This window comes from Fopius arisanus, unplaced genomic scaffold, assembly GCF_000806365.1.
Source record: "Fopius arisanus strain USDA-PBARC FA_bdor unplaced genomic scaffold, ASM80636v1 scaffold00092, whole genome shotgun sequence".
Lineage (NCBI taxonomy): Eukaryota > Metazoa > Arthropoda > Insecta > Hymenoptera > Braconidae > Fopius > Fopius arisanus.
This window is the reverse complement of record NW_011887831.1, coordinates 193,900-219,558: the sequence shown is the minus strand read 5'-3', so window position 1 is coordinate 219,558 and position 25,659 is coordinate 193,900. Positions and strand designations below refer to the sequence as shown.

At 38.7% G+C, this 25,659-nt stretch overlaps 9 protein-coding genes across 12 annotated transcripts; 5 read left to right on the top strand and 4 right to left on the bottom strand.

Annotated features, from left to right (window-relative positions):
* The first annotated feature begins 966 nt into the window (after positions 1–966).
* Sec61beta (Sec61 translocon subunit beta) lies at positions 967–2,127 on the top strand. The gene is made up of 3 exons (XM_011311756.1): positions 967–1,145; positions 1,514–1,713; positions 1,788–2,127. The coding sequence occupies exons 1-3, from the start codon at positions 1,143–1,145 to the stop codon at positions 1,873–1,875; spliced, it is 291 nt and encodes a 96-aa protein (XP_011310058.1). The 5' UTR covers positions 967–1,142; the 3' UTR covers positions 1,876–2,127.
* Positions 2,128–2,837: 710 nt separating this feature from the next.
* On the bottom strand, positions 2,838–8,269 carry LOC105270660 (uncharacterized). The gene is made up of 7 exons (XM_011311755.1): positions 8,179–8,269; positions 7,460–7,869; positions 7,182–7,371; positions 6,741–6,910; positions 5,837–6,090; positions 5,513–5,744; positions 2,838–5,285 (listed from the first exon to the last, which is right to left on the bottom strand). Exons 1-7 carry the CDS (start codon positions 8,189–8,191, stop codon positions 2,958–2,960), a joined length of 3,597 nt encoding a protein of 1,198 aa, XP_011310057.1. The 5' UTR covers positions 8,192–8,269; the 3' UTR covers positions 2,838–2,957.
* A 36-nt stretch (positions 8,270–8,305) lies between these two features.
* Tsen34 (tRNA splicing endonuclease subunit 34) lies at positions 8,306–10,406 on the top strand. 4 transcript variants are annotated; one of them, XM_011311751.1, is made up of 7 exons: positions 8,306–8,394; positions 8,688–8,762; positions 9,032–9,158; positions 9,212–9,483; positions 9,543–9,753; positions 9,836–9,997; positions 10,183–10,406. In XM_011311751.1, exons 3-7 carry the CDS (start codon positions 9,071–9,073, stop codon positions 10,383–10,385), a joined length of 936 nt encoding a protein of 311 aa, XP_011310053.1. In that variant the 5' UTR covers positions 8,306–8,394; positions 8,688–8,762; positions 9,032–9,070; the 3' UTR covers positions 10,386–10,406. The 4 variants fall into 4 exon arrangements, with proteins under 4 accessions (XP_011310053.1, XP_011310055.1, XP_011310052.1 ...); XM_011311750.1 differs by lacking the exon at positions 8,306–8,394 and adding an exon at positions 8,467–8,511; XM_011311752.1 differs by lacking the exon at positions 8,306–8,394 and adding an exon at positions 8,467–8,511 and having other exon boundaries at positions 8,688–8,823.
* Positions 10,407–10,476: 70 nt separating this feature from the next.
* Positions 10,477–11,323, bottom strand: mRpL27 (mitochondrial ribosomal protein L27). Its single transcript, XM_011311749.1, has 3 exons — positions 11,148–11,323; positions 10,848–11,014; positions 10,477–10,746 (listed from the first exon to the last, which is right to left on the bottom strand). The coding sequence occupies exons 1-3, from the start codon at positions 11,218–11,220 to the stop codon at positions 10,543–10,545; spliced, it is 444 nt and encodes a 147-aa protein (XP_011310051.1). The 5' UTR covers positions 11,221–11,323; the 3' UTR covers positions 10,477–10,542.
* Positions 11,324–11,416: 93 nt separating this feature from the next.
* LOC105270657 (FGFR1 oncogene partner-like) lies at positions 11,417–15,171 on the top strand. Its single transcript, XM_011311748.1, has 5 exons — positions 11,417–11,536; positions 12,016–12,069; positions 12,325–12,594; positions 12,682–13,408; positions 13,521–15,171. The coding sequence occupies exons 1-5, from the start codon at positions 11,441–11,443 to the stop codon at positions 13,751–13,753; spliced, it is 1,380 nt and encodes a 459-aa protein (XP_011310050.1). The 5' UTR covers positions 11,417–11,440; the 3' UTR covers positions 13,754–15,171.
* A 1,270-nt stretch (positions 15,172–16,441) lies between these two features.
* Positions 16,442–17,726, bottom strand: LOC105270656 (mitochondrial import inner membrane translocase subunit Tim13-B). Its single transcript, XM_011311747.1, has 3 exons — positions 17,419–17,726; positions 17,277–17,345; positions 16,442–16,862 (listed from the first exon to the last, which is right to left on the bottom strand). Exons 1-3 carry the CDS (start codon positions 17,521–17,523, stop codon positions 16,764–16,766), a joined length of 273 nt encoding a protein of 90 aa, XP_011310049.1. The 5' UTR covers positions 17,524–17,726; the 3' UTR covers positions 16,442–16,763.
* A 656-nt stretch (positions 17,727–18,382) lies between these two features.
* Positions 18,383–21,408, top strand: Neurochondrin (neurochondrin). Its single transcript, XM_011311746.1, has 2 exons — positions 18,383–18,472; positions 18,826–21,408. The coding sequence occupies exon 2, from the start codon at positions 19,006–19,008 to the stop codon at positions 21,217–21,219; it is 2,214 nt and encodes a 737-aa protein (XP_011310048.1). The 5' UTR covers positions 18,383–18,472; positions 18,826–19,005; the 3' UTR covers positions 21,220–21,408.
* A 760-nt stretch (positions 21,409–22,168) lies between these two features.
* LOC105270710 (N-acylneuraminate-9-phosphatase) lies at positions 22,169–23,062 on the top strand. The gene is made up of 3 exons (XM_011311826.1): positions 22,169–22,240; positions 22,327–22,810; positions 22,875–23,062. The coding sequence occupies exons 1-3, from the start codon at positions 22,169–22,171 to the stop codon at positions 23,060–23,062; spliced, it is 744 nt and encodes a 247-aa protein (XP_011310128.1).
* Positions 23,063–23,444: 382 nt separating this feature from the next.
* Positions 23,445–25,384, bottom strand: LOC105270654 (uncharacterized). The gene is made up of 3 exons (XM_011311744.1): positions 25,210–25,384; positions 24,671–24,900; positions 23,445–24,396 (listed from the first exon to the last, which is right to left on the bottom strand). Exons 1-3 carry the CDS (start codon positions 25,250–25,252, stop codon positions 23,761–23,763), a joined length of 909 nt encoding a protein of 302 aa, XP_011310046.1. The 5' UTR covers positions 25,253–25,384; the 3' UTR covers positions 23,445–23,760.
* Between the last annotated feature and the right edge of the window lie 275 nt (positions 25,385–25,659).

Genomic DNA, 25,659 nt, shown 5'->3' with positions numbered 1-25,659 from the left:
AGGAGCACATGACAACCGAAGAGCTATTCACTGAAATTTTCACTGAAGGTGGAAAATTCGAAATTTTTGTCAAAGTATCAGGAGTACATGACAACCGAAGAGCTATTCACTGAAATTTTCACTGAAAGTGAAAAATTCGAAATTTTTGAAAAAGTATCAGGGGAACATGACAATCGAAGAGCTCTTCAAGTTTTAAACAATATTTCGATGGATTTGCCATTTACAAAAGAAAAAATTCGAATTATTTTGAAAAAAAAAAATGAATGAAGGCGGGATCGAACCCGGGCCTTCGGCGTGCTAGCCGAGCACGTTACCACTAGGATAACGCAATATTACAATAATAAAATTTCATTAGGAGTATATATATTGCAAAAGTATCGTTTTAAAAAATGTCAAATTTTTCAATTTCACTGGATATCTTCTCGATTTTCAAAAATTCAGTTTTTAAACGATCTTTCTATGGATTAGACGTTAACAAAAAAAAAATAGGAATTATTAAAAAAAAAAAAAAATTAATGACGGCTGGGATCGATCCCTAGCCGTCCGCGTGGCAGGCAAGCACGCTGCCAATTAGCCAACGCGCTCATTCTGGAATTAAAATTTCATTAGTAGTATATCTTCAATGCATTGAAAATTTTTTTTATTTGAAATTACACAAGATGAGGCTTCCCCCTTCCGCCCGTTCTGCAGTGGGCTAAATTTCAGTTAAATAAATAAAAAACAAAGAGCATTCATACTGCAGAAAATAAAATTCACCCCGTCGACTTGATGGACACCCCAGCATTGCATGTTGCACCCTCCCTCTCTTGGGGTGCAGTATTACGATGCCGCTGGGGTGAAAAAAACCCCCAGAACTGAGCCACTATTTCAGTCAACCCTCTTTGGTTTTGACGTTAAATTCACTGGCATGTAAACTGGACTTTATGCTGACGTGTAATTGGTGAACCACGTGGACACAGACACGTCGCACCACTACAAAACCGTTCACAAGGTTCAGTAAACACGTATCTTCCATTTGCTCAGGAATATTCAGCTTCTGATCGACGAACAATCCACGTACAACCGTCACTTCGTCAAGTGTCAAGATCGAGACCGTCTCTTCTCCCTAATTCCCTAATTTATTGAATTAATAGCAACAAAAAATGGTGAGTAACAATATTATTCGACTCTTCCAAAATCAGGTTGAGAGGTTAATCCCTTTTTTTTTTTTTAATTAAAGAATTTTCCATTTTTCAATGAGAATCTTCAATTCTTCGTTTATATTTTCTGCGGGATGAATTATTAATTACAAATTATGATGAATTTTTTAATATTCAATATTTTCTGGAGAATTCAGTTGTCAATGGCAAATTATTTATTTGGCAGCCAGAAAAAAATTGTAATTTTCTTGTAATTGCAATTTCTGTTCTCTGGATAATTATTTTAGAACGTATGGGATTTTTGGCGTTCGAAATTCCATCGTAAAATCATTGACAATCAATTTTTGTATAAACTTTTACGTTTTTTTTAACAGCCGGCAGCTCCAAGTGCGACTTCTGTGGGCTCTGGAGGTAAATCTCCTAGTCGAGCTGTTGCTGCACCCCGGACCAGTGGCTCTGGAACTGTCAGACAGAGGAAAACAACAGTTGCAACATCCGCCAGGAACAGGAACACAGGCACCAGCTCCGGAGGCATGTGGAGATTCTACACTGACGACTCACCTGGAATTAAAGTGTAAATATTTTTCCAACAGTGAAATTCCATTTTCCATTACCCAGTAATTATATTTTTAATAAATTTATTTACAGTGGACCAGTGCCAGTGCTCGTGATGTCTCTCCTGTTCATCGCCTCAGTCTTCATGCTCCACATCTGGGGAAAATACACAAGATCTTAAAGCTAAAATAATTCCTGAAGACTGTGTGAAGTTAAATGTCTGCATTCAGCACCGAGTGCAACTAAAAAACCGAATTGGTGGATTGAATCCCTGCATTTGTTTCCAAGTGATTCTGCCACGGCATCAGTGAATGTCGTGATCCCCAAAGCAGATTTTATTTAAATTCATTAACTTAATTAATCACATCAACCGTAAACTCAGCATTTTTATATGTCACCGTATAATTTGATAATAAATCAATAATTCTGTTAATTGTTCGTGAGAAAGTCTTTATTGATCACTGACACTCATACATTTATCTCTGTAATCATCAAGGAATATGATCAGGCAATTATTAATTAACGTTCATTTTACTCCATCCAGTAACGAGATAATTAATTATTCTGGATATCCCTGGGAGGAGGGATAAATAAAAATGGAAGAAAATTATTTGAGAATAATCAATGGCAATCTCTTGACAATTTCTCAATTAATTATCCATCCATTGTAAATCGATTATTAATTATTCATCGATGAAGGAATGCAATTAAATTTTTGAGTCATTCTCTCATCGCAATTTTCCCTCCGCCCATCATCTCTGAGATATCCAATAATGAAATCCACAAAATAATCACATCGAGGTGAAAAATTTCAGTGAGACATCAGTGACATCGATACTCACACTAATACTTACGAGAACGAAAGTAAATGGAAAATCAAAATTTACATTGAATACTTTAATTGAAAATGATATCCACACAAGTTTGAGTGAAAAATCAAAGCCAGTTGGTTGATCTAGGTGAGCAAGAGGTGGTTCCACTAATTGCCAACTAATTTCCAACTAATTGCCATCAAATAATTCCCGGTGAATTCCCAATTACAACTGCAACTCAATTTCAAAAAATCTGAAAATCATTTCTCAGTTTTTCATTTAATTTTCCACAACTATCGATTTATCTGAAAAAAAAACCGTGGGTTCCACAGAAAAATCCCAAAATTATTAAATCAATAAATCGATATTCACGAGAAATTCCAGAATAAAAAGAAAAATCTTGAATTGTCCCTCGGGAACCCCTCAGAATAATTCCCCTTAAAATTCCCCTTTACCGTCCATCATTAAAACCCCCAAAAGACCTAGACGGAAAGCCCCCGGAGAAGCCCCCAGGTCTCTGGCCCCACTGTGCCCCCTGCCCCCCCTGGCCTTGACTCCACCTCTGTCCTCCAGATCCTCCAGGCAGCGACCAAACCGGATTCTGTGCCGCAGGTCCCTGCCACCGATCTTTATTTCCCCCATCGTCCCAGGGATCCCTGGCATCCTCAGGGAGATCATTCCAATCCTCTTTACCCCCCTCCCAACCCTTAGCACCCCCAATAAATCCCTCTTTTCCCCTGTTGCCCCAATTATTATCCCCAGGTGGTCCACCCCCCGCACTCCACCTATTCTCACTCAAACTCTGTTTACCACTCCAATTATCCTCACCCCTTCCCCCAGGTGCAACCCCCATGCCCCTCTCCATGGGTCCACCACCCCTGACTCCCTCACTCATACCAAAATTCCAACCACTATTGGGTGCCCTCTCCCTGTCACTCTGCCTCTGCCAATTATTCTGCTGTTCAATAGCTCCTCTACTCGGAATATCCCAGTCATCCCCAAACATTGGAGTGACAGTTGTTGGTAATTGTCGCCTGGGAGATGACGGCATCATCCTAGGGGGTGACATCTGCCTCCTAGGAGGTGACATACCCCTCCTCGGTGGTGACAGCTGCCTTCGCATGACCTCCATTTGCTCCATAGATGCCATTGCTGGTCCCATCGATCCCAAAGATCTCCTCTGTCCCTCAAAATCCCTGATATCCCTTCTCGGTGGACTCATCTGCCTCCTGGGTGGCGATGGTCCCCTTCGGGGTGGGCTCAACTGCCGCCTGGGTGGTGATCTCCTGATGGGTGACATCTGAGCCCTCGGTGGTGTCCTCCTCCTCACACCAGGTGAATAATTCCTTCTGGGTGGACTTGGACCCCTCCTAGGAGGACTCAGACCTCTCCTCGGTGGTGATCTCCTCGGTGATACCCTGTCACCGATTCTCCTCGGTGATCTACCCCTCGTAGCCCATTTATCACCCCTGTCGTAGGGTTTATCTCGTCTGTCTCTTCTGTCAGCGACAGCGAAATAACCACTTGGCATCAGCTGATTTGGACTCGCTGGGGGAATGCCCTCATACTTTCTCTCATTGAATTTTGCATTTGGAGTTGTTATCACGATATCCTGACCACCTCTCTCCTGGACAAAACTCCCCTTCAAGGGCACATCACTGGGACTCCGATTATCCATAATTGAACCCTCTGGTGGTGCTATTCTATCCCACACAGATCTTGGCAATTGATTCTGCATATTGCTTGTTTGTTCAAGCGCCAGATTAAGAATTTCCTGTAGTTGACGTGCTGTTGCTGGATCGACACTAGTCGCCAATTTTTCCTTCGCTGCCTCGAGAATTCTCTGCTGCTCCCTCACCTGGTGAGCAAGATCTGGCTCTGATCTGTTGTGAGTCAATCTTGATCTCAAATCATTGGGATCAATTGATGGTCGTGGATGCTTCGTGGGGACTGATATCTTGAATACTTCGCACTCGTTGTGAGATCGTTTCACCGGTTTCTTGAGAATTGATTTTGGGGGACGAGCAGATCTCGGTGGTGGATCACGAAGATGAGGGGATTTGTAGGACTTGGTGGTGGGTTTTGGCGAGGGTCTTGGTGATGTTTTCTCGTGAAATGGATTTTTCACTAGAGTTTTATCAGGTAGTGATCGACGAGGTGGTTGGCGTTTCATCGAGGCAACACCCTTCGACGTCGCGAGTGCCTTTGGAGTATTGGATGTGGATTTCGAGGGCCTAGGTGATGTCTCTGATTTTGTACGGTCTTGCTTAGAGGCATTGACGGTGCGATCTGATTTTACTGTTGAATTTCGATCGTTCTTCCCTGCGTTGGGATTTCTATCTGGCTTTGGGTGGATCAGGGACGAGGCTGGACGTCTCTCCATCAGGATTACCACCTCGAAGTGCTGACCTGTTGGCAGTGTATCTACAACAACTGCTTTTATCGGTACGAAGGGACGTCCCAGGGCCGGTATTGATGGATTTATCAGCTCCAGGATCGAACGAATCGATTGCTTCGCCAGAGTTGTCACCATCACCACTCGACGCAGTGATGGTATCTTCCGGAGACCCCAGATCACGTCGATCTTACGAGCAACTGATGTATTTCCATTTATTACTGCACATGATTTACGATTTAATACCGTTTTCGATAGCTTTGACATCGTCTCTGGGGAATCACCCATTATGAAGGTTGCATTCTTTATTTTATTCAAGTCGCATGTCATCTCCGCCTCCTCGATCTCTGATTGAGAGTCCACTCCTATCACTCTCTCGCATTGCTGGAAGAACCATTTTTTATTATCGATTTTTTTATTCATTTATTTCTTTTGGGAATATTTTTTTTATTTCAATTTTCAATTTCAGGGAGTTATGCCCTTTTAATCGGGGATATTCTGAGATCAATGATGAATCATTGAGTATTGATTATGTATTTATTGATTTCCTCATTTTTCTTCGCTGAGGAATTTTTTTTTTCGTCTGAGAATTAAGGGGAGATGATAATTACCGCAGCTAGCATGAGACAGATGAGCCCAAGGCCACATCCAATCTCAATGACAGTGGTATCAGCTCTGGGATCAAGCAAATCCTTGACAGCTCTCCCCAGCTGTTCAGCTCCCGTAGTATTGGACCAAAAATTGGTCTTGGGTGCGAGCTGAATCTTCAAATCACCAACAGTTTCGTCGAGTGCCTCAGCCCCAGACAGAAATATAGTCTGGGGTACGACAATTCCATCGACTCTAAAAAATCATCAACCCAGTGTTTAAAATGAAAAATCATCAATTTAATCAGCAACTGATGAAAAATCCACAGAAAATAAATAAAAACTCACTTGGAGGTGGTCTTGCAGTAAAGTGATTTAACTTTGCACTCTTTTCCCTCTCCATCCTCGTATATAGCCTTGAGCTCCTCCATTCTACCCTGAGATATCTCTTTCCCCGTAGCAAAGAGCATGAGTTCATCATTGCTATTGCTACGTACAAGCAGCCACAGCCACGTCTCTCTCTCATCATTTAATCCCTTATCATCCACCGCTGATATCTCATCTTCATTAGTTGTCTCGGTGTTGATGAAGTCCTCAAATATCTGCACGAATAATCGTTATTACATCTAAACAAAACTTCACTTCGCATAATCCAGAAAAACTGCACTTCATGAAAAAAAAAAATCTATCAATCAATAAATCGACAGATAAATAAACGATTTGATAATTAAACAACAACCGTAGAGTATCGATTTATTCATTGATCAGCTGATCGATTAATTTATTTTTAACGCACGGTTAAAATATTTTTTTCAATGACTCGAAATCATTGAAAGATCATTTGATCGTTTGACTGATCCCAGGGACAGATGGACATCCAGAATTATTTTATCAGCTCCATATCTCGGCTATCTCCACAATTATCTTGGTAATTCATTTGGAATTCATCAGGACCTCAGCATAATTAATACATCAGTATTAAAAATGATATCGTGAGGCTGCATTCCCTGTCTCGTACTTTATTTTCATAACAATGAGATTGTCATAAATATGACAGTCAAAGTTATTTCTTGATGAAAATCTTGTGCCTCTCGTGACAATCACCATTTAATCACCTCCAATTTCACTTTATCCATTCACATTATTGGTCATTGAATGATCGTACCATCTGTCCCCATCGATAAATTGTCATTGTTTCTGCATTGCTGTAAACATGGATTTTTCATTTATAATTTATAAAATGAAATTGTACCTTAACAGCATGCATAACAAATGGCGGATTGGTTTTAAATGCATTGGCATTGGAAACCGAATCACCAGATGCTGCCAATCGCCATGCTGTTTTAACAATCTTCCCGATGGAATTCTCATCCTTGATCTCCTCCGTTGAATCTCCTGTTTCCTCGAGAGGCTTTCGAGTGCCTAAACATTCGGATTACATTTTATAATAATTCACAACAACGCAATCAAATCGCTCGCTAGTTACTATTAAATTCTATTAATTCCTATTCTATCACTGGATTTATCTCATCCAGAAGATTTTCTCCGAGAAATATCAACAATTTGTTAATTCGTGGTTTGAAAATCGTCTTCAGGCCCGATCAATCCTTCCCACGATCTTTACAATGAGGGAAATTAATGGAGGGAAATTAATTAGGTGTTTATTTGGGGAGGCGAATGTTTTGTCACTCACATATGAATTTCCAGCGATTTGTGTGGGGTCTGTCCAGGGGACAGCGTCTCGGGGGATCTAGTTTACAGACTGCTGTTGAATTCCTCTTCGCCTGGAGCTGCAGGTAGTCCTTGTAGCAGGGGTATGAGTACTCCAGGACTCGAGAGAGTTTCGCCAGTCTGTCTTTCACGGTTTCCACTTTTGCCGTTAGCTGAGGATTTAATTAATCATTTATCAATCAATTATTCGTAATAAATTTTCCCCTGAAGATGTTAACAGATTTTTCGACTTGAACTCACTTTCTCCTCGTACCACTGGTGCTCAGGGTCGATGGGCTTTTCCTCTTTCTTGTCGTCATCACCCGCTTCACTGATTGCTGGGTCATCAGACTTGTCTGGCTCGAGGAGAATGATGTCAGGACAGTCATCAGTTGTTACAGAGGGTTTGTCGTCCTCGCTGGGCTCCAGGCCGAAGCTCTTGGCGTCGAGGACGATGTTCTCGATCTCATTCAGGTGCTCCATCACGTCCTGGTCGTTCAGATTGTCCAGACCCAGGTCAGCTGTGAAGTCTATCTCCTCGGGGTCATCCATTTTATCGTTGTACTCTTCCTGTTGTTGATTGTCGTCGTTCGGAGGTGTGTCTTCTTCTCCCACGCACTCATCTAGCACCTGGAAGTCCTCCACCTCGAAGGTTATCGCCTCTGAATCGTCTGGAGGGCATAACAATTATTTTTATTTTATTTATTATTTACAATTATTCGCCTCTCAGTCTCAAAAAGGTACTTCCAGCTGTTCTGGGCCCTCCCACTCAAAAAAAGTCCCAGAAAGTCTTCCCAAAATCCCCAAGACCCCTCGAAAAATCCCTCGGGCCCCCCACGTCCCCAAGATATCAAAATCCCCGAGATAAATTCAGAATTTCTCAGTTGTTTGCATTAATATGAGGTTATGTCGACTATCAAAGGCCCCGGGTCCTCCCTGAAGCCCAAAAAGTCCCAAAATCCGGGGAAAATCGTACGTACCAATGACTGACATTTTGCTCGATAAAATTCACCGATGGATTGTCAATATTTCAGATCAATTTGACATTTTTTGGGAGAAGTGTTGGACGCGTGAAGGCGACGCGATAAAATTCAGACTAACACACACATGACGTAATTATATGAGACTTTATTGATGTACGAAGGGCCAATGGACTAGCGAATGTTCGGCGGATTCAAATTATATTGGAATTGTTGGTAAATAAATGCTCCACGGATTTTTCCACGATTTTACGTCGATTTTCCGTGATTTTTTGCGGTAAAAATTGAAAGTTAATGGTTCCACATAATTTTTGGGATTTTTATTGGTTTCAGGTAAATCCGCCCTTTTATCCCTACGATTTCAGAATTTTAGATATTCTGAATCGACTATAGTTTTTATATTCAGTTTGAATTATTTGTATTGGATCTGTGAATTTTTTAAATTTATTTGTAATTTTTTAATTTTTCTGTTTTTTTTTTTGGTTTTTAATTTTTTTCCACTGTTTTAGGGGTGAGTTCAGGGTCTTAGCGGTTATTTATTGTTCCTGGAGGACTGGAGATACAACAGGTGTTAACAGGTGGAGGTAATGGGGTGGGAAATAATTTTTTCAGGGTTTCTTGAGAAGTTTTGGAGGTTGGGGAGTGGTAATTATGAGTCAAGGAGTTTTGATTTTGAATATCTCGGCAATGAAAGGGTTTACAGAAAAACTTTATATAACATTTTTTATGGAAAATTAAATTTGAAAGAAAAATTTCCTTTACCATTTTCCACGGGGATCGCTCCTTACCGAGATAATCATGCAGAACAAAATGGAAATTCTTACTCTCCTAAAATAACTCATTATTTATTCAGATAATCATTGAATAATTGTTAAAATTCGATAAACAATCGATGGAGGATTCCGATAATCAATCAGAAGTCGATAAAATGATGGACCTGGTGCTGTCGAAGGGAAGTGTCTACGTGTGGAACGCAGAAGGTGAGAAAACAGAAAATCAAAGATTCCTTGACTCCATAATTTATCATTTCCAGATTGGCTGAGCCTTCGCCAGGAGCACAGGATAATCGGGAACCTAGTGGGATGTCTTCCTAGAGTCCCCAGACAGGAAGTCCTCCTGGGATTGCCCCTACGTCTTCGTCCGGAAGAGGCTCACCTTCTCCTGGATAAAAAAATCGCTCGACTCGTGTCCCAGAAGACTCTCCACCAGGAACCCACTGACACTCTAGTGAATAAATTAAAAAACTACCGAGAAAAATTATTCAAAGAGCAGAACGAGTACCTGAAGAAGGAGAGAATCAAAATGGTACTGATTAAAATAATTGTAATTGTTTACTAAAGATTATTAAATATTTTCAACTGCAGATTGAACTACAGATGGACAAAATAATCGAGGGAAAGAGGAGAAAATTGTACGGATTGGACACGTCGAAGAAAAAATTGAAGAAACCCCTGGACAAGGACACGTCTGAGGCCTTGAAGAAGATTGACATCGACAGGGATGAGTTGTTCGCCCAGGAGGTGGATAAAATAGTTGATCTCGAGGTGGCAGATCAGATCGTCCAGACCCACACAGGTAAACCATCAATTAAAATTCGTAATGAATTCTTAATTCAACCAATTATTCAGTTAGTTCGTCATTATTAATTCACTCGCAGCCTATCCCTGGAGTCTCCCCGAGGAAATAAATCGATCCGACTGGAATTATCCCCTCACCCCAGAGGATGAATTCAAGTGCAACGTCTTCGAGGACTTGTGGTCCAGAGGATTCTACGTCACTGGAGGAGAAAAATTCGGTGGGGACTTTCTCGCGTATCCAGGTGAAAATGAAAACAATAATAATGACAGTAACAATAAAAATAATAATTGGGAATCACTGAATTAAAAAAAAATTTAGGAGGAAATATCAAAAGACGTTTTTCCTCGAAATTTCTGATTTTTTCCCATGAGATCAGCAGTTTCCGGGATAAAATGATTATTGAAAATGATTTTATTGAATTTCTAGGGGATCCAATAATTTTTCACTCGCAGTTCGTCGTCTACTGCAAGAAGAGAGACGAGGAGATGTCGATATTGGATTTAGTGGGTCAATGTCGTCTTTCGACAACTGTCAGGAAGACTGCGGTGTTCGCATGCCTGTCTGAGGACGAGGAGAAGATCAATTATCAGTCGTTCTTCTGGGCGAATTCGACTGCTAATCCATTTTAATAATTAAAAATACGATATTCTCCATAAATAATAAACAACATCCATTTTTTACGAATTAAAAGGAATGGGCAGATAACATAAATGCAGAATGTGAGAGTTTAATAATTTTATCTATTCCCTAATTATTATTTTTATGGAATTTAATTAGTACTGGTGATTAGATCGTGTCAACGAGTTTGAATCTGTCGTGCTGCTTTTCTGGGATAATATTGAAATGTTTTTTGTAGATCGTCTGGGTCTCACGTCCACTGTAGTTCATCTGGTTCCAGCTGTGATCCCAATTCAAGTCGACTTTCTCACATGTCACCACGACTTTTCCAGCTTCCATGGCAAATAGGGACCCATTCCTCCCAAAACCCACCTGTAAATAAATTAATTGATTGATTATTTTGCTATTATGATTAAGAGTGAGGGTAATGGGAATTGAGGAGAAATCGTGAGTTTTAGGATGAATTAATTTACGTGAAGCCCCGGATGGAATCTTGGTCTGAGTTGTGTTGCCAGGATGTGCCCAGCCTGGACGTAGTGCCCATCCTGGACTTTCCATCCTCTGTGTTTCGGTCTTCGGCAATTTCCACCTCGATTTTGAGTGGTCGTTCCGGTTTTTTTCGCTGCATTTCTCACAGAAACTGAAACCAAAAAACATTTCAATTCCTACAATTAAAATAAATTCAATGTTAGAAAATAGCAAGTATTAGCAACAAATTATTAATATTATAAAAATGTTTAATAATGTAATTAACCTTACATGTAGATGCTTACCAATTTGTTGAGTGGGAGTTCTCAGGAGATTTGATTTTCCATTTGAAATTAAAAATCTGGTAATTGTTGACATTTTTTGTAGAAATCGATGACTAAAATCGAAAAATCCCTCGAAATTTTCTCTCGATCCTGGAAACTCGAAAAAGTCAAAGGCTATTTTGGATTTCAGGCTATCCCCATGAAATCCACGAGCTGCATAATTATTTACAGGGTGATTGGAAAGGCGGCTGGAGGCAGCCAAAATATTTACATCGTTTGCATCATTCGAGGGGGTGAATTTTTTGTTTTTTAAAATGATAGACGGCAACATATCAATGGAGGAGGACACAGAATTGAGGGATTTGGTCGTGCAAACACTAGAGAATAATGGGGTTCTTGCCAAAGTTCGAGTGAGTACTCCAGTCCCCTTGGAAAATTCAATTTTATTAATTGAGGTTATGAATTTGCACATTTCGTATCAGAACCACGAAATATTTTTGATCCTCGATTTTTCGGTGGTAAACTCAAAATTGGGTGACAATTTTTTTCATTTTTACTAAAGTTAAACACTCAAAATCCCCTCGACGATCTCTCCGGATATTTTTAATTGCGCAATTGAAGGGAATAATTAGACTATTTTTTTGGCCCGAGGAAGACGAGAGATGGAGAATATTGAAAATGAAAAAATCCCAGTGATTTTTTATGAAATAATAATTTTGGAAGGTGAAAGGAAATAATTTTGGTTTTTCTTCCTCCACTAATTATCGATTTATCGAGAAAACTATCGATCTTAGAGGGAAGCTGTACAGGACTTTTTTGAAGCTGATAAAATTTATGAGAAAAAAAGTCTTTTGATATTTTTTTTTAGAATCAACCGTTTTTTTTTCAGGCGGAACTGAGGGCCAGTGTTTTTTTGGCACTTGAGGAACAGGAGTCAGTCGCGGTGAGAAAAGATTTCTAAATATTAAGAATCAATTTCTTATTTCCCCTCATATCTCCGAACCGAGAAGACACTCGCCATTTTTCATCAGGATCTTTTTTGTAGAAGAGAATTTTTTTGTGCGGCAGCCAAATCTCGAGATATTTTGCAATAATTGATCCTTTATTTGATTTTTGAAGGAATTCTTTTACTCCGTGAATATTTTTTCGTTTTTTATAAACGAAATTTTGGAAAATTGAATTTATTTTGTAATTTCAGAACCCTGAGCCACTTCTCAACAAAACCGTTAAACAGTACCTGTCAAACTCTGAAGGAAAACTACTATTTTCGTTAGTTAGAGAGTTTCTAGAATATTTCGCATTGGATTACACGATTTCAGTTTACGATCCAGAGACGTACGTGGGGAAGGAGTACAATTACATCGGTAGAAATAAATTGTGCGAGAAGTTGGGAATAAGTACGACGGAACCATTGCTCGGGGAGCTGCTGAAGAACAGCATCAATGGTGCCTTCAATAATTCTGAAAAGGCAACTACTCCAAATTTTTCCCAAAAAAATGCCTCCAAAAAAATAAACACTCATAATTATCCTTCTAAACCATGCAATTAATTTCAGAATGACTCAAACGATAGCAGACTGAACAAAACAACCGATACATCAGCCAACAACGCAACATTCGAAGTTAAAGTACCAAAAATCATTCACAAAGACTCGCCCTCATTCTCAAACGACAACGACTCATCCGAAAAAGGGGAGACAGTATCAGATATGAGCCAGGATATTCCAATAAACGTGACAATAACCGACAAAAAAATCACTAATGCAGAGCCGAATAATCCAAAAACGTCCAGCAATTCAGCGATCGATAAATCGTTGTGTGAATTGCGACACGAATCGTCGAGAGAAAGTACTAGCATCGAAAATACGACTGTAACTGGTAACAATAATAAAAAAGCCGACGACTGCCCAGTGGACAAGGACAATTCACTGAATGAGAGTGAACAATTCCTAAAATTCGATGAAACAATAGGTGACAGTGGACGTAATGAGGAAATGAGTAAATTAAAATTGAGAAAGGATGTGGAAATACAAAATACGAATAATGCTCAAAATCGAATAATTGATGGGGAGAATAATTTTAGTAAGACTGTTTATTTCGACGAGATTATTGTTGATGGAAAGAGGGAGAGAGTTGGAGGTGGTGGTGGTAGGAGGGAATCACTGCTTGGGGATTTGCCACCGATTGGTGCCAGAGGTAATTCGATTTTCACTGATTTACCACCACTCAATGGAAAGAAAACGAATATCAATGATCTCAAGGAGCTCATGGATATGGGACTCGGTGAGTTCTTTATTTTCCTTATTCATTCGTCTAATTAAAATAACTTCACTTTAAAAATTATTTTTAATAAAATGTAATCAGTTCGTGATAGAGGGCAAATAAAATTTTTCAGCTGGCGAGGGTGTAGATAATTACGAGGAAGACTTCGCATCCTCGGCATCGGGCAGTGCCAATGAGGCGAGTCCCATTAAAGACAGTGATAAAAATCCCAGTCAATCCCCAGGGGTTAAAAATCAGAAGGACGAGAAGAGCAACAGTGCGAGGAGCGAGGAGATCAGCGAGGAAATCGAGGATGAAGTACTCAGCGCAAATGTCTCATGCGTGAGTGATCCAATTGTCATTTGAAACAATCATCTCCATGCATTCACGAGCCATGTCGCAGGTCGACTAATTTATTTTTTAAACGAGCGATTATCAGTCTAATTAATCGTCTTGCCATTGACCACTGATTATTAAACAATAAAAATCCACACTAATGTCTATTACCTCTTGATTAATCTCATCTATTAATTCGACATTTCGATGTTGAAAGTTGAGGAATTCGTTAATTTATCAGTGGAAACGACTGATTCATAAACTCAAGTCATTAAATTCAATTTCTGCGTGAATATTCGAATTTTATTTCTCAAAATGTCGAAGGGATGATTTTTTTTTTTTGCATTTCATGGATTAATCGGGATTTTATGGAACACTGGAGATAAGACACTGCCAGATGTGGCTCAATAATCGTTGCTAAGTTATTAGTGTGAATTTATGAAGTGGAAATCCCCCGGACAGTTTAATTTTTCAATCGATAATTTTCCCTGAAGCATTTGTACAGTTGAAGTGATTCCAGATATTGAAAACATGTTGAAAATATTTTTGTACAACAATTTGTAGGTGTTAAGATACTGATGTTATATAAAAAGCAATGAAAAAATATTTTTTCCGAAAGATAAAGCCACAAGAGATGATATTTACGGTAAATTGCGAAGTGAAATGACGAAATTTTCATCGGTATTTCACTCTGGAATTTTGAGAGATAAAATTTTTGGGGATTGCTTCTTCATTTTTTCACCGAGTGCGTCTAGTATTACTATATTATTATTGTAACAATTATTGATTTATTTAAATATAATTATTATTTTATTATGAGGATCATAAAGAGGGAAATTTCGAACTCAAACGTCGAAAATGCATTTTTTTTCTGTTAATTTATTACCATTTCCACCATTAATGCATATTATCCTACGACTGTTATATGTATTACCTCATTTCTAATTAAAAATGTGAATAAGTCGGTGATTAAGTGGTGGAACGTAACGGGAGAGCGATGAATTGAAGAAACTAGTCGATTTTTTCAATTTGATTGGCAAAAAATGAGAAGAAAAATAATAGACAATTACGTTTCACCAATTAATAACTGCAAAAATAAATAAAAGTTACTGCTATGGTGTTCTAGGACACCAGTAAATTATCCGTCTAACGAGAATGGATTGCCGATAAATAATGAAAAGTGTTTTTTAACGAACGAGTAATAAATCTAATTATTTTTTTCCTGAAATGGTGCTATTTGAATAATTAATGGAAAATTTTCTATGACTGTTGATTTAAATGCTTGTCTATTTTCCTCGGAGCAATGAACAATTGAAAAATAAAAATGGATTCACACAGCCAATTAATTATTTTGGGCAATCCATTATTGAGTAATTAATTAATGAGACTAGTACAATCGAATGATAATTAACGTGAAGTGGAGTGAGGAGTTTTATTGAATAAAAAAAGGAATTGTCAGTGACTGGGCGGTAATTTCCTCATTCCACTTGGAAAATGTAATCAAAAACAGTAATTTAATGAGAGTATGGCAATTTGTTTAATTAAAAAAGGGCAAATTAAAGCTTCAAAACCACAAATCAATTATTCCACAAAAGGCTGCACTTTTTTAATAAAAAAAAAATTAAGAACAATCTGGGAAAATCCGAGTTTCGACGAATGCCAATTGATTTATTTAACGTTCAGTGATTGAGGAGTGGTAATCAACGATTTTAATTCAATGGAGTGGCGGGAATTATTTTCACCTCTTAATTACTGGAATCAAAATGATTATTCATTGAATAAATAATAATGAAATAACAGGTGTTCCTGGCCAATCAGCGTGGTTACATCTCATGAAACAATCAGTCATTTATTTTTACAGATAAAAATAATATAATCGAGATAAAAGCAATAACAAGGAATTTATTCAGGACTGCATTTTCACATTCCCACGTGTAACTGTATATTTTTTCGCTAGATTTTAAGGTGTAACATTCCAATAAATAACAGCTCTTCAGTTTGTGAATGAGTTTAAAATGTAAAATAAATTGTATTTTCATGATAGGTTTAAGGGGAAATAGTTTAAGAATTTCTTTGCGTTTGAAAAAAAAAGCAATTTGTTCTCTGCAATTTTTTGAGATTTTTTCTTGTAGATTTTTTAAGGTGAACGTACTTACGATTATTTCTCGTGAATTTTTCACTGAAGATTTGTACACGAATTTTTTTTCAAGTATTACAGTTGTTCTGTCTTTTTCACTCGGTCCCATGAATTTATTCTTTCACTCCAGATTATCGTATCGTAACCACGTTGAATTATTGGTAGATATATTGTGCCTTTTAGCATATTAGATTCTGAAATAATTAATCATTGAACAACGTGAAACTGCGAATAATTACGAATTGTTTTTTTCTCTTCTCTTAATTGTTCAGGGGATAGACTAAATTGATTGTGAAGAATTGGATTTTTATAGTTTGCTCGTTCGTTTGGGTTTCATTGATATTTGTAAGAGTATTTAAGAATGGAAATTGTAATTTTAAGAATTCTCTCTTGTACATAAATTTCTTTTCTCTATTTTTGGTCAATTGTTTTTGTTTTGATATTTGAAAAATAATCAATCAAAATATTCAAGGGTTTTATGAGTCTTGAGATGTCAGTTTTTTTTTATGGAAATTTATCTGGCGTTCCCACGATTTTTGGAGTTTTTGGAAGAGTCAGGACAGTGAAAAATATTAAACGCGTGGAAATTATTTGGATTTATTTAAGAATTTGTGTGCAAACAATTGGTAGATTTAACGATGCTGTTCCTACGAGTGTAATTGTAAAGGTCATTGTAATGATTGTAATTTCAGCTGAAATAAAACAGTGTATTTACAGATAATCGCTATAATTTTTCTCTTAAACTAAAAAAGTTGAGATTTTGTCGAATTTTCCACTTGTGTGGCAGTTATATATTTTTTTTCAGGCAGTGACAGTTTTTCTTTTACAATTCAACAATTTTTATTCAGCCTCCAGTGAATAATAGACCCCGTCCCTTACAATTTGTCAATTGATTTCCTCTATTTACATTCGATTACGTTCTCTCTGTAGTCTTTGGCTGTACGCCCTCGAGACGACGTTAAATGCATCCATATATCGGTCCATACACATTGCCACGCATTTCTGAAAGGAAAACTCAATGAAATCAATTTCCAAGACGGAATTATTAATTAATTACACATTTTTCGGACGTTCAATTGCATGTGAATAAATTCTGAGATTTCAGTGACCAAATCGCGTCGTTTTTTTGGAGATAACTCCGAATCCAAGGGAAATAGTGAAATTTTTATTAAGATCTTTTTTCTCGCACTCATTGAGGGCTACAAAAAAGGTCATTACAAAATTTTTGATATCTCCCCTAGATCCGGAGATATTTCCGAAGACCGCCGGTTTTTCAATTTTACTGAAGATTTTTTAAATTTTACAACTGTCTAAAAATGTTAGATAGCATTAAAAATAATGATTAACATAAAAAAAATGCAGAGGATTTCGTCATCATCATCACGATAAAAATTTGAGGTTAAGATATAAAATCACCTGTTCAGAGCTGTCAAGGGAAGTTCCTGGCTTTGTGACGCACTTCTTGAAGCACTTCTCCGTGACTTTCTGCCATGAAATCGAAAAAATTATCAATTAATTCCCTCGGATGAATAAAAATTATGCAACAATTATTCCTCACCGTGAGCAACTCCTGGGCATTGGCAACAGCAATTTGCTGTTTCACCTCCTGCATGAATTCTTCTCTGTCAGCACCAGAGAGTGCACCAGCTTGAATCGAATCCATTTCTCAATCCTCTTTATCTCCTCAATCGGATTGTCAGATTATTCAATTCTTATGGCATTCGCCCTGGAAATTCACCAGGATAATACAACACGCCGTCTTCGCCGGTGCCACACTAGAAATCCACTGCGTCGCATCTACCGCGCCACAATTTTCGCGGTCAATTCAAATACTTCAGAAATAAAATTTAATTTCATCAAATACCCATTTCCCCCGGAAATTCATTCTCAATATTTCAATATTTATTTATATTTTCCCACTTATATTTATTATGAACAATTTTTTGTAACATTTTCTGATAAAAAATGATTAATAATTTCAAATTTGCTAAAATAAAACATTCGAATAAATGAAATAAATCGTAAAAAAATTGGCTAATTTTTTTTTCGAATGATTTATGTGTATTAATCACTTATTATCGAAAAATCAATTATCATTCTCATAAAATTGGGAAATGAATTTCAAAGCGCTATCTGACGACACAAAAACCACCTCCAAACAACCTGAAGTTATTTGAAAGCCTCTCCCCTGCCTTCGTAGGTTAATCCCTGAGTGTCAGCTGACGAGAGTACACAACGAGGAAATAATCTCGACCTCGAATGATTAACGATTGAGGAAACACGTCACTTTATGTTTGACCGTCACACGTCCCCCAAGGACACTGCCCACTCATCCAACGGTTTCTTCCACCAATTGCATGCCATACGACACGTGCAGAAGTCTCTGGAACCTCAAGAACGCACTGGCACCAGGTACCAAAAAAAAACAAAGATCCTCCCGAAAAAAAACCTTTAACTAATTAAAATCTCTCCTACAACAGGTGAATACGTCGATTACGAAGATTGACCCGATGGCATATCGCACCAGAACCTCGGAAATCACAACGATTCTCTTCGACCTGGACAACACCCTCATAGAAACACGAAAGGGTGATTGTTTAGCATGCAAAAAGGTACAGAATCCATTGATAATTACTCCATAATTCACCACTATTTTTCGTAATACTGTGATATTTACCCAGTGGATCATAACAATAAATACCCCCCCAAGAAAATCCCAGTTGAAGTTCCCCCACATCGCCAGCCAAAAATAGAATCGTGTAATCCGAGACGCATCTCAAAATAACTTGCACATCGCATCTCTACTTTAATGGTGGGATAAACTCCGTGGTAACAGTCTCCTCAGGTCCATCACAAAGAATTCCCCAAGCCCCTCAAAAAAAAAACATCGTCATTAAATAAAATAAATAAATTCTGAGTGCTGAGGAGTGCCACCGAGTCATTGGATTTCCTGGGTGAATTTCAGGTGGCAAATTCCCAGAATTAATTTTAGACCAAACCAAAGAGATAAATCTAGAGTGTCAAAAGGGCAAGGCTAGTCATCACCGAGAGGATTGGGAGTGGTGCCAGTGATATCCTGACTCTCCACGAAAATCTCCACGAGAATCTCCACCGAAATACCAAAAATCCCCATTAAAAAAAAAAAATGAGTATCCCAGAGGGTGTGATGAAATGTGTATCAATTCTGAAGATGGTGAGCAGTGATTCAGAGAAATTCGCAGCACTTTTTATGGTGACAAAATTGGTGGACAAAGAGTGCAGTGTCGAGGCGAAGAAACTCCTCTTCGAGGCGATAGGTTCAAAATTCCTGAAGAAATTATTGCTGAGCAATGAAGTACCAGTGGATTGTCCACCCCAGGTGTGTAAATCGGTGGCTTTATCGATCCTCTCAGCGTTCTGCATGGAGCCAGAGCTTGCCTCCCACCAGGAGATGATAGTCCAGGTGCCAGGTCTCCTGGCGATGGTGTCGCAGAGTGAAGAGGACGCGTCAGACGACAATCTGATAGCAGTGAGCGAGGCGTACACCGTCCTGGAAGCAATAGCCCAGCATCCCCCAGGTCAGAAGGCCCTCCTGGAAGAGAAAGCTATTCCCAAAATGTGTGAGATCTACTCGGAGAAGAGTTTTCAAACGGACAAAGCCCTGAATATCCTCGTAGCCCTGGTGAGCCACCTGGGGCCTGAGGCCTGGGACGCCCTAGACACCTCCCCCTTCCACGGAATTCTCAATAAAATCGCCCTGGACTTCGAGACAGATCACTCAGAGCGTAAATTCCAGCTGTGCCCCATTCTCCAGGCACTCCTGTCATCCTGCAGAAAAGAGGCTGTCGCTGACAGCTGCAAGGAGGAATCCTGGCCCCAGAGTCTCCACAAGGGCCTCTCTGATATTCTCTGCTCGAAGATTGGAAAGAACCAGAGAGATCCCGCCCTCAAGCTCGCCTCCGCCATCCTGGAGGTTCTCGGAGCTGAATGGGCAGTCATGGACGAGGATAAGCCAAAAGTTCTCTTCCTCATGCTCATCCAACTGGCATCAATCGAGATCAGGATGCAGCTGGAGGGCAAACAATTGAAGACTGTTGTCCAGAGTGGTGAACTCATCACATCTTGTTTCGTTATCCTGGAGATCTGCCTGTCGTACATAACGACCGATCAGCTCGATCTTGAGCAGAAGGAGAAACAGTCTCTCTACACAGCCCTCAAGGGTGCATTCTCAGCAGTCATTGGTCTGTTGACGTCTGTCTCCAAGATGAAGGAATTGACTGACATCAAGGAACGAGTCTTTGTCTGCGCTATGGTGAGAGTTCTCGCAGCCTGGCTAGCCCAGGAGACGTCTGCCATGAGACCCCAGGTCTACGCCATTCTCCCATTCATCCTGACAGTCGCCAATGACACGTTTTACGCCAACAGGAATAGGAGACTCTCGGAGAAAGCAAGGGCTAGGTCTGACGAGTGCTCCTCCATGGATATCCATCATGATCCTCTCAGTGAGGTCGATGTACTCAGGGTTATGCTGCCAGCTCTATGTTATCTAGCTGTTGAAGAAGAGGCCAGGAAGATTCTACTCAAGCACAAGCAGGACGAGGTGTTGTTCGAGTGTCTATCGTATCACTGGACAATTGTTCATTATAAAAAACCACCAGTACCGAGGGCTGAACGTCTCAAGGCACTCAAGGAACCTGAGAAGGAGCTCGATCCTAAGACCCTCGAGGAAATGAAAGACTCCAGAGCTGCCATGGTATCTATCTGCAATGTACTCATGAATATTACTGTACTCGAGGCTAAACTCGTGGAGCAATCGCCAACATTTGTCTCGATTCTCAAATTTATTCTGAATAATCTACCTGAGTTGAAGCAGACCAGTGATAATCTCGTGCTTCATGGACATCTAGCTGTCCTTGGTCTGCTGTTACTCAAACAACAGGCGAAACTTGTGAAGAAAAATGACTTCAGCATCTGGAGGTACATCCAGGCGACGATAAGATTTCTCTGGGATGCCTACGTCGTTGATGAGAGCAGTGATCCCACTGAACTTGTTGTTGCAATGTTCTATAAAGAACACTGGATGGAGATCATGGAGTTGTGGTTCCTCGGGATGCAGACCATGGCTGGGGTATTCTCACTTATCCCCTGGCTCACCGAATTCGCTATTGAGTCAGAGTGGATTGAGGGCATGATTGAGGTACTCAAGAAGGTCAGGATTGGATCTCTACCTCCTAATGTCAAATCTGCTTATGAGGATTTACTTTGTCATCTTGTCAAGGCTGATGCCAATGTTGTTTCGGTACTCAAGAAAAATGGGGCACTCACTGTCTGCAGGAATCATCGGATGATGGAACTTGGCAAGAGCCTCTTCGGGGATTGAGAGGGGGGGGCATACGTGCAGCTACTTTTTCTCGAGGGTCGATGTACAAATAGGCATTTATCATTTGTTCATTAATTTTTTTTCGGGGGGACATCGAAATCGGGGAAATGTCGTTTTCTCGAGTAAATTCTGATTTTTAAGAAGAGATTTGAAAAGATTTGAAAATTCTGGCGGTTTTTTTTTTTATTTAATAGATCAGAAAATATCGGTTATTTGAGGGGAATTTTTTTCAGTATAATTTTTTATAGAAAAATAAAGAAAGTGGAAAAAGTGGAATTGGAATAGAAAGTGTTGAAGATATTCGTCGGATTGAATTGAATTTACGAGTACCAAAAATAAATGAAGAGCCTGGGGTGTACATCCGTTATTTTTTCAATATTAATAAATAAATATGTACTTTTGACATTTGGATAAGCGATTTGTGGAGAAAATGTAGCGTAATTTTTTAATTAAAGTGCATAAAAACAATTTGTTTTTCTAAAATAACGTGTTCTGTTATTTCGCAATCCCTGATTATCATTAATCATGTGCCCTGGTCTCCTGTTGTGGGAACAATTTGTTGATTGAGAAAAATTGTTGAGACTGTTGTTGGCACAACTCATTTTGTTGTGATTACAGCAACTCCACGGACGCTAGTCTTCACGTGTTCAATAAATCGTCACGACTAGTTCAATTGAGTGAAAAGTGCAAATTTTCATAGGTAATCCATCTAAAGCATTAAGTCATCCATTACACCCTATTTTTTTTAATCAAAGACAATACGACTGGAGAGAAATTCGATTGAATCGTTCGTATTTCATCGAAATAGGAATGGAAAGTCGAATGAAATTCAAAAGCGAAGAGAAAATCCTCGAGTTTTGGTCCAATATCTCCGAATCCAATCGAGATATCGATTTTTTTGTTATCACCTTTTTTATGGTCCAAATTCGGCTCTACAAAAAAGGTTCAGATGAATATTCCCATATCTCCACCAGATTCCGAGGAATTCCCCGAAAACTCCAACTCACATCTCAATCTCTTGGCTAGTGAATTGTTTCCAGTGTTATCGAGTTCCTGAGGCGATTAAACAATAATTTTTATTCTTGTTACTTTGATTGAATGATTTAGTTGAGCGAGGAACTGACACTGCTGTATAATATCCCCCAAGAGACAGCAGCGAAAATCACCGGGAATTATCTAAAGCAGTTTCGAAAATGCCCGGACAATTCCGCCTACGATTTGGATACCTGGAGGTCATCCCTGTGGGCAAAAGCCCTGGGGCAGAAGTACTCCCACATCACGACGAAGATATACGAGAGATGGCTGTACCTGAGGTACTACTACCTGAAAATGTCACCTGATACCGTGGAGATGCTCGTGGAATTGAGGAAGAAGTACCTGTTAGGACTCATCACCAATGGGCCCTCCAGTGCCCAGAGGGAAAAAATCACGAGACTGGAGCTCTCGCCGTACTTTGACATCGTCCTCGTCTCTGGGGATCTCCCCTGGGAGAAGCCCCAGGTGGAGATCTTCCTCGAGGCGTGTCGATCCCTGGGTGTACGCCCCAGCAGTTGCATCATGGTTGGAGATAAATTGGAGAGTGACATCAAAGGTATTATTAATAATTAATAAATTAGATATGCATGTGGTATTAATTAAGAATTGATATTTTGAAGGAGGAATTGAGAGTGGATTAGCTGGAACTGTCTGGATTCCTCTGACAGACAAAACTCGACCATCTGTGGACGATCCAAAACCTGATTATACGATAAAACACGTGACAGATCTCATGGGAATCCTGAATAAACGACCTGATGCACCTGAACTCGAGGACTCGTCCTCCAATGCCTCTGATGGCAGCTGATCACTTTTTTTTTATTTAAAAAAAACTGCAATAGTCGAATTCTATTCCAGTTGTAGCCATATCGCTTCAGATGAGGCAATTATATTTCAGGGGAATAGTTAGATTACTTAGGCATTAGAATTCTACCAAAAGTGCCCAATCAGTTAATTAATAATCAGTAATTGTTTAAGAAGTGGCAGCTAATTTGAAATCTTGAATTCTGGTAATGTGCAGTTTTTTCGTCATTTTCGGATATCTCTCCTCAAGTTTTTGCCACTTCGATGATAATTGCATAATTCTTCTTTAATGTACAGAATAATTACCCAGAGTAGTACGAATTCTCGATAAAATGTTGAAAATATAATGCAGTAAATAAGACACAAGAAACATCAGTAGCAAATGCACTGGGAAAAAAATGTTCTAAATTCCATTTCGTCAGTGAAATTATATCTTCTGGAAGAATGAATATAATTATTCTATGATAATTACGTCAATTGTGATAACACAATTAAAATCCAGTCGTAAATCCGTGGAATTTCGGCATGAGAAAATTTTTTCCCAGTGTCTCGACAGAAATGGCAATTAATTATTAGTAATTAACCATTTAGATATAAAAAATGCTTTTATTTTTTTACATACACTATATCTCGTTTTACCACTGAACACATGACCTCTGTACATAGAAAGAATATAACAAATATAGTTCTAAAATAAATTTACTAAGTTGAATCATCACTGATGACTGATTCTATTTCAGATTGCCAGTCTGACTCGTCTTGCGATGCCCCAGAGTCATTCTCTCTTTTTTCCCTGTCAGACTTTTCGCTCCTGGGGGTTGTACTATTTTTTCCCCTCGAGGAATAGCTCTCACTCGATTCGTCACTCTCGTTTTCCTCGTCCTCAGGAATCCCCAGGGATTGCCTCAACCCCTGGAGATTTTTCTTCATTTTTTTTTTATCCAGTGATGACAAGTTCCTGGTGAAATGTTTCTTGCAGATATTATTGATCTCTTCGTCCCTGTGGACTCCAGTTTTTATTATTTCCTGAGTGATCTCGTGGAGGAATTTCAGGTACTTCAGGTCCACCAGCTGTTTTTTACGAGTTCGTGATGGGGTTGGGAATTTCGGGGATTGGGGGACTGAGGATCGATCCTCGGAGGCGTTTGAGCCCTCGAAACTCGAATCGTAGTCGGAATTCCCGGGATTTTCCGATTTTTCGGGCTCAATTACGTGCACTGAGGGCTTCAAGGTCGAGGACTTCGAGGACTTCGAAGACTTCGAGGATTTCTGGCTCTTCAACGACACCAGGGACTTCGAAGAGCCTTTGTTTATCCCAGGAGAAGGTTTTAACATGTCCTAGGGAGAGTTTCAAGTGTTTTGTCATTTAAATATCAGAAATATCAGATTCACAGGAAATTAATTAATACAATTAAAAATTTTTATTTCTATTCTATTTCGATGAATAATAATAATTATTACAATTAATTAATTACCTATTAACCGACTCTTGAATAATTAATTTAATGATAATTTTCAGGGTTAGTTCGTAATTGTAATTGACTGATTTAATTTATGGGTCTAGGATAATTGGAAATTGAAGTAATTAATTATTGAGGGTGTAATTACGTACAATTAGGCAGTACTGCGAGCCTCGGGCTGACCTTGAGATATTATCGCAGGATTGGCATTTGTGGAGAGATTTTTCTCCTCTCAGGAATTTATACGACTCGTTTTTTTTCATGTAACGAGAATTTTTCGAATCGACGACACATTTTGCTTGGATAACTCTTCGCAGGTGAGTGCTCATGTGATTGTAAACTCCCAATTGTTGAAAATAATTCTCACCCCTCTGGTTGTACACTAGAATAATTTATTGAACAATTGGATTTTATCGCGCATTCAATTCCAATTTTTTTTCTCATCAATTCATCAATTTTCTCGCAATTATTTCATTAATTCGTCAATATTTCATCGAAATATTGATTTATTACATTGTTTCAATGTTTTATGACGCGACTAATGAATTAATTATCAATTGATTAGTAACTATTATTTATTTATTGATGAACAAAAAATGAAATTGTTATTCAACAGGAAATGCGGAAGATTTGGACGGAATAAATCGAAATGAGTTTTAATTAATAAATAAATTAATTAATGAATATGTACCTGAACTCTTTAATGGTAAATAACTCTGACAGCAGGCTGTCATATTTATTATTGACGTTTTGACAATTTATCTATTTGTTTATTCCCCTGGGAGAAATAAACTCTCGATTTCATTCAATTTCACTGTCAAGTTTTGTTTATATCTCCGTTGCCTAGCAACATTCCTAATCACCCACCAACAAAGAGAAACAGATGTCACTGGAGACAAATTGTTTATTTAAAATTAATTAATTATTAATTATTCACGTGAATTTTTTATTTTCAGTTATGAATTTCCGAAAAATATTTTAAAAATACGAAATTCTACCAGAAAAATTCTAAATTGCAGTCGACAACAAGAAATATTTATTGTTTAGTATAAATAATTGATAATTTATTATAAATAAACCTACCTGACTGGTGGAAAAGGCAAAATAATCCAGGAGCTGTTATAAATACGAATTTTCATAG

What these genes read in the sequence shown, in the direction of transcription:
- Sec61beta (XM_011311756.1), top strand. An exon ending in GACTCACCTGGAATTAAAGT is followed by an intron (nt 1,714 to 1,787) that starts GTAAATATTTTT and finishes ATTTATTTACAG; the next exon opens with TGGACCAGTGCCAGTGCTCG.
- LOC105270660 (XM_011311755.1), bottom strand. An exon ending in ACCAGTGGTACGAGGAGAAA is followed by an intron (nt 7,372 to 7,459) that starts GTGAGTTCAAGT and finishes TTAAATCCTCAG; the next exon opens with CTAACGGCAAAAGTGGAAAC. An exon ending in TTGTTATGCATGCTGTTAAG is followed by an intron (nt 6,091 to 6,740) that starts GTACAATTTCAT and finishes TTATTCGTGCAG; the next exon opens with ATATTTGAGGACTTCATCAA.
- Tsen34 (XM_011311751.1), top strand. Translation starts at nt 9,071, where the DNA reads ATGGAGGATTCCGATAATCAATCAGAAGTCGATAAAATGATGGACCTG. An exon ending in CTACGTGTGGAACGCAGAAG is followed by an intron (nt 9,159 to 9,211) that starts GTGAGAAAACAG and finishes TATCATTTCCAG; the next exon opens with ATTGGCTGAGCCTTCGCCAG. An exon ending in GATCGTCCAGACCCACACAG is followed by an intron (nt 9,754 to 9,835) that starts GTAAACCATCAA and finishes ATTCACTCGCAG; the next exon opens with CCTATCCCTGGAGTCTCCCC.
- mRpL27 (XM_011311749.1), bottom strand. Translation starts at nt 11,220, where the DNA reads ATGTCAACAATTACCAGATTTTTAATTTCAAATGGAAAATCAAATCTC. An exon ending in AACTCCCACTCAACAAATTG is followed by an intron (nt 11,015 to 11,147) that starts GTAAGCATCTAC and finishes TTTTGGTTTCAG; the next exon opens with TTTCTGTGAGAAATGCAGCG. An exon ending in GATTCCATCCGGGGCTTCAC is followed by an intron (nt 10,747 to 10,847) that starts GTAAATTAATTC and finishes ATTTATTTACAG; the next exon opens with GTGGGTTTTGGGAGGAATGG.
- LOC105270657 (XM_011311748.1), top strand. Translation starts at nt 11,441, where the DNA reads ATGATAGACGGCAACATATCAATGGAGGAGGACACAGAATTGAGGGAT. An exon ending in AGGAACAGGAGTCAGTCGCG is followed by an intron (nt 12,070 to 12,324) that starts GTGAGAAAAGAT and finishes TTGTAATTTCAG; the next exon opens with AACCCTGAGCCACTTCTCAA. An exon ending in CCTTCAATAATTCTGAAAAG is followed by an intron (nt 12,595 to 12,681) that starts GCAACTACTCCA and finishes AATTAATTTCAG; the next exon opens with AATGACTCAAACGATAGCAG.
- LOC105270656 (XM_011311747.1), bottom strand. Translation starts at nt 17,523, where the DNA reads ATGGATTCGATTCAAGCTGGTGCACTCTCTGGTGCTGACAGAGAAGAA. An exon ending in ATGCCCAGGAGTTGCTCACG is followed by an intron (nt 17,346 to 17,418) that starts GTGAGGAATAAT and finishes ATTTCATGGCAG; the next exon opens with AAAGTCACGGAGAAGTGCTT. An exon ending in CCCTTGACAGCTCTGAACAG is followed by an intron (nt 16,863 to 17,276) that starts GTGATTTTATAT and finishes TTTTCCTTTCAG; the next exon opens with AAATGCGTGGCAATGTGTAT.
- Neurochondrin (XM_011311746.1), top strand. Translation starts at nt 19,006, where the DNA reads ATGAGTATCCCAGAGGGTGTGATGAAATGTGTATCAATTCTGAAGATG.
- LOC105270710 (XM_011311826.1), top strand. Translation starts at nt 22,169, where the DNA reads ATGAATATTCCCATATCTCCACCAGATTCCGAGGAATTCCCCGAAAAC. An exon ending in ACTCACATCTCAATCTCTTG is followed by an intron (nt 22,241 to 22,326) that starts GCTAGTGAATTG and finishes TGAATGATTTAG; the next exon opens with TTGAGCGAGGAACTGACACT. An exon ending in ATTGGAGAGTGACATCAAAG is followed by an intron (nt 22,811 to 22,874) that starts GTATTATTAATA and finishes GATATTTTGAAG; the next exon opens with GAGGAATTGAGAGTGGATTA.
- LOC105270654 (XM_011311744.1), bottom strand. Translation starts at nt 25,252, where the DNA reads ATGACAGCCTGCTGTCAGAGTTATTTACCATTAAAGAGTTCAG. An exon ending in TTTACCATTAAAGAGTTCAG is followed by an intron (nt 24,901 to 25,209) that starts GTACATATTCAT and finishes AAATTATTCTAG; the next exon opens with TGTACAACCAGAGGGGTGAG. An exon ending in GCTCGCAGTACTGCCTAATT is followed by an intron (nt 24,397 to 24,670) that starts GTACGTAATTAC and finishes AACTCTCCCTAG; the next exon opens with GACATGTTAAAACCTTCTCC.